Consider the following 3999-nt stretch of genomic DNA (forward strand, 5'->3'; position numbering starts at 1 on the left):
ATTAATGACTTCAAGCCAGTGGAAAATGGGTCCCGCACGATCATTCACCTGTCACCGTCATCCAGCAGAGATTTTTTTATATTAGTATAATTTTTATAATTTTTTAAAATTTTAAATATAATATTTAAATAATAAATTTTAAGTTCAATTTAAAAATTAAAAATACGTTTAAATTACAAAATTCTATTCTAGTTTTGTAAGCCACAAACTACACTCCAAAATTAAGGTTACTAGCCCAACTCGAAATTGGTGAATTTTAATCTTATTTGATTTTATAAATCGATTTTTTTTAAATTGAATTTCGAAACGGATATTATTTTAAAAAAATTAAAATTGATTCAAATTTTAATTTTAAATAAATTTAATTAGATCCGATATTATATAAAAAATTATTTTTTAATTTTATATATTTATATTTAAAAAATAATATTTTATTAATTTCGAATTAGATCGGATATTATTTATATAATATCAAATTTAGATTGGATTCAAATATAAAAAAATAAAAAAAAATTTTGATCAAATATAAATATGAATTTTATGATTATAAAATCAAATCAATTTAAAATAAACAAAAATTCGTTCCAGTTATCAACACTGTCCAAAACTATCAACCTTCCTCAATTATTATTATTTAAAAAAAAAAAACTTTCCTCAGTTATTGTTGACCTGAAGTCAACAATAATGGTCAACCCCTATTTTATATATACACACACCTGAGTAATTAGGAATATCTCATCTTTTTTTTCATGCATAGCAAACGCAAATTAATTAGAAAAATGGAGAGGAAGCTCTATGATGCAGCTTTGGAAGGAAGTGTGATTTCCTTGCGCAATTTGCTTAAAGAGGATGCACTGCTTCTTGACAGATTTATCACTGGTCATTACCCGGAAACACCTTTGCACGTAGCTTCCATGCTTGGCCATTTAGAATTTGTTGATGAAGTTCTTGCTCGGAAGCCAGAGCTAGCCAAAGAACTTGATTCCCGACAGTCATCACCCCTACACTTAGCAACAGCAAAAGGGTACTTGGATATTGTGAAAAGATTACTACAGGTTAACCCCAATATGTGCCTTGTTTGTAACCTTGATGGGAGGAACCCTCTTCATATTGCTGCCATCAAGGGGAAACTTGATGTCTTGAGAGAGTTGGTCCACGCCAGACCCTGGGCAGCTCGGCTGCTGATGGACGAAGGTGAGACTATTTTACATGCGTGCGTGAGGTACAACCAGTTGGAGGCAATGAAGTTCTTGGTGGAAAGAGTTTCCGATCATGACTTTGTAAATTGTAAGAATTATGATGGCAACACCATCTTGCATCTGGCAACAGCTGCAAAGCAAATAGAGGTATGTACTCTCCCTTGTCAATTTCTCTCATTTTTAGCTTTAGTTACTCTCTTTCTTGCGACCGTCGCTTTTGTTTGAAAAAGATAAAGAATTTAGGCTAGGTAACCTAGGCTTTAAAAAGAAATATCTGGGGTTAAGACTTGAGTTTTAAGTTGGTTCACAGCCCGCAAGATGAGTCATCTGTATTTCCAAATTCCAAGTATCTTTAACATTTATCCTAGGCTCGCAGATTTTTTTCTCTTGGTTAAACAAAAAAAGTGAAATTTATTAGCAATTTTTTGAATTTATGGTCATGGCCGATGTGTCCCAACTTAAGTTGTAAACGAGAATCAAGCTATTCAAGTTTGATTAAGAAAAGAATTCAAGCTCTAGTTACTCTAGTAGTAAAGTAAATTGAGATAGAATTTGAATAATTTAATATTTGATTAGAGAGATTTATAAGTTTTATCAAATTTAATGAACCTACTATCTGATTATATATTTAATATATAAGTAAATAATAAAAATATAATATTTAATGTGAATATTTATAATTTTATCAAATCTACTAAGTCGAGTTTAAGCTACTCAATTAAATTATAAATCAAGTTTGAAAATGAAAAATAAAGCTTGAGTCTAATTTTGAGCTTCAAAATTTTGAGTGGAACAAATACGAATTTGCTATGTATTAGGTTCGGCTTGATTACACCTTAGAACCGACAATCCAAAACTTCCAATTAACTCAAATTGAGGTGGCTTGTCAGTTTAAGTTAGCTAAGTTTCAAAAGAGGCTTGCACTCTTTAACCCTTAGGCCTTTTTTCTTTTTTACTTTGAATTTCCAAAGCTATATATTGTGCAATTGATAATTTGATATAAACATTCATGCAGGCCATAAACTTTTTGATTTCTAGCACTACAGTAGACGTGAATTGTCAGAACGCAGATGGTTTCACGGCACTAGATCTTTTATCAAAAAACCAGAGGGATGTGCTAGATAAGGAGATTGTTGAGTCTCTTGGAAGAATGGGAGCTGTACATGCAAAACATAAGCCTTTGTCAAATCGTCAACTTAAATCTGCAAGGACCAAGATCTTAACCTCACCATCTACATCAAATACCGTATCAAAACCTATGAAAAGTAAAGATCGCAGGTTTGTTAATAGGAATGCTGATTGGATTGAAAGAAAACGCAATACCTTAATGCTGGTGGCTTCCCTGCTAGCTACCATGGCTTTCCAAGCGGGCGTCAATCCTCCTAGTGGCGTTTGGCAGGACAGTTGCCCTAGTGGTTCTTCATCGACGGCATCAAATGATTCAAATGAATCACATCACGAGGCAGGGCTTTCCATATTGGCAGATAATGATCCATATGGATATACCGTATTCCTCGTTTCTAACACAACGGGTTTCTTGGCATCTCTTAGCATCATCCTGTTGCTTATAAGTGGATTGCCAATAAGGCATAGGTTCTTTATGTGGGTTTTAATGGTCATTATGTGGGTTGCCATTACTGCAATGGCACTTACATATGTGGCATCTGTCTTAGCTTTCTCTCCTAAACAAGCAAGCCTTGTGCCACTCAGGATTGCAGTGGCGGTTTGGTCAGGCTGGATGCTCCTGCTTCTTCTTGGACACACAATTCGACTGATAATCAGACTGATACTTTATCTTCGAAAATTAGTGATCAGATTGATAAACTTTATCTCCACACGCGGCCCCGGAGCTTAATGTGTGCAATCTTGTGGATTTAAAGAAGCCTTCTTACTCCCTCATTCCACAAACTGAGTTAGATATGAGAAATTCTTCGGGTAGCTTTTATTATAAAGGCAGGGCATATGAATCCAAAATCTGTGGTGTATTTTATCGGTAGGGTAAATTACATGTGCGACGATCTAGATGTATCCTCCTCAGAAATAAATTCTTGTTTTAAGACAATTTATCACAGCCCTCTTTTTTTAATCCATCAAAATTTCCGTCTTTTCCATTAAGAAAATTAATGGAAGGAATTGGTTTTTCTTATAAATTTTCCATCGATCCCTCGCAGTTTTTTTTTTTTTTTTTTATCAAACCGACGTATAGACTTCAAAATTGCCAAAATATGTATCTTATCGCAGAAACATAGCTGACAGCTTTGATAAACGTGAAAATTTGACGGTCAAATTGTCCATGAATAGCGTCATCAATATCACTTATCAAATATGAATTCGAAAAGTATCAATAGAAATCGATTTAAATATTTTTATAAAATTTTAAATTAATAAATTTATCTTTAAATGTATAATTTTTATTAATTTATTTAAATTTAATTTAAATTAATTAAAATTAAAAATAGAGTTTATTTAAAATTAAACTATTTAAAATTTTAATTTCAAAAATGTTAAAAGTGATTAGTTAAAATATCTTTAGTGAATATTTTTATAAAATTTAATTTAAATGAATTGTTTATTATCAATTTTTTTTAATTAGACTAAAAAATGTTAAAAGCAATTGACTAAAATACCCTTATAAAAATTTTAATTTTAAAAATATTAAAAATGATTATTAAAATACCATTAGTAATTTTTTATAAATTTTAGTTTAAATAATTTTTTTTATAAGTAGAATGATTTTTCACGTCAAATTAAAATACATACAAAACGATATTAAAGCTTAAAGTGTATACTAATAAAATAA

The 3999-nt window shown here is 31.0% G+C and overlaps 1 protein-coding gene across 1 annotated transcript; it reads left to right on the forward strand.

Moving 5' to 3' along the window:
- The first annotated feature begins 652 nt into the window (after positions 1 to 652).
- LOC111286622 (uncharacterized) lies at positions 653 to 3259 on the forward strand. Its single transcript, XM_022876682.2, has 2 exons — positions 653 to 1346; positions 2215 to 3259. The coding sequence occupies exons 1-2, from the start codon at positions 750 to 752 to the stop codon at positions 3052 to 3054; spliced, it is 1437 nt and encodes a 478-aa protein (XP_022732417.2). The 5' UTR covers positions 653 to 749; the 3' UTR covers positions 3055 to 3259.
- The last annotated feature ends 740 nt before the right edge of the window (positions 3260 to 3999 follow it).

The sequence above is a fragment of the Durio zibethinus genome, chromosome 6 (genome assembly GCF_047325235.1).
Source record: "Durio zibethinus cultivar Kanyao isolate XHJ-2024 chromosome 6, ASM4732523v1, whole genome shotgun sequence".
In the NCBI taxonomy this organism is placed as follows: Eukaryota; Viridiplantae; Streptophyta; class Magnoliopsida; order Malvales; family Malvaceae; genus Durio; species Durio zibethinus.

Excerpts from the sequence above, each read along its gene's own strand:
- LOC111286622 (XM_022876682.2), top strand. The coding sequence starts at position 750 with ATGCATAGCAAACGCAAATTAATTAGAAAAATGGAGAGGAAGCTCTAT. Across the intron at positions 1,347-2,214 it reads CAGCTGCAAAGCAAATAGAG|GCCATAAACTTTTTGATTTC; the intron begins GTATGTACTCTC and ends ACATTCATGCAG.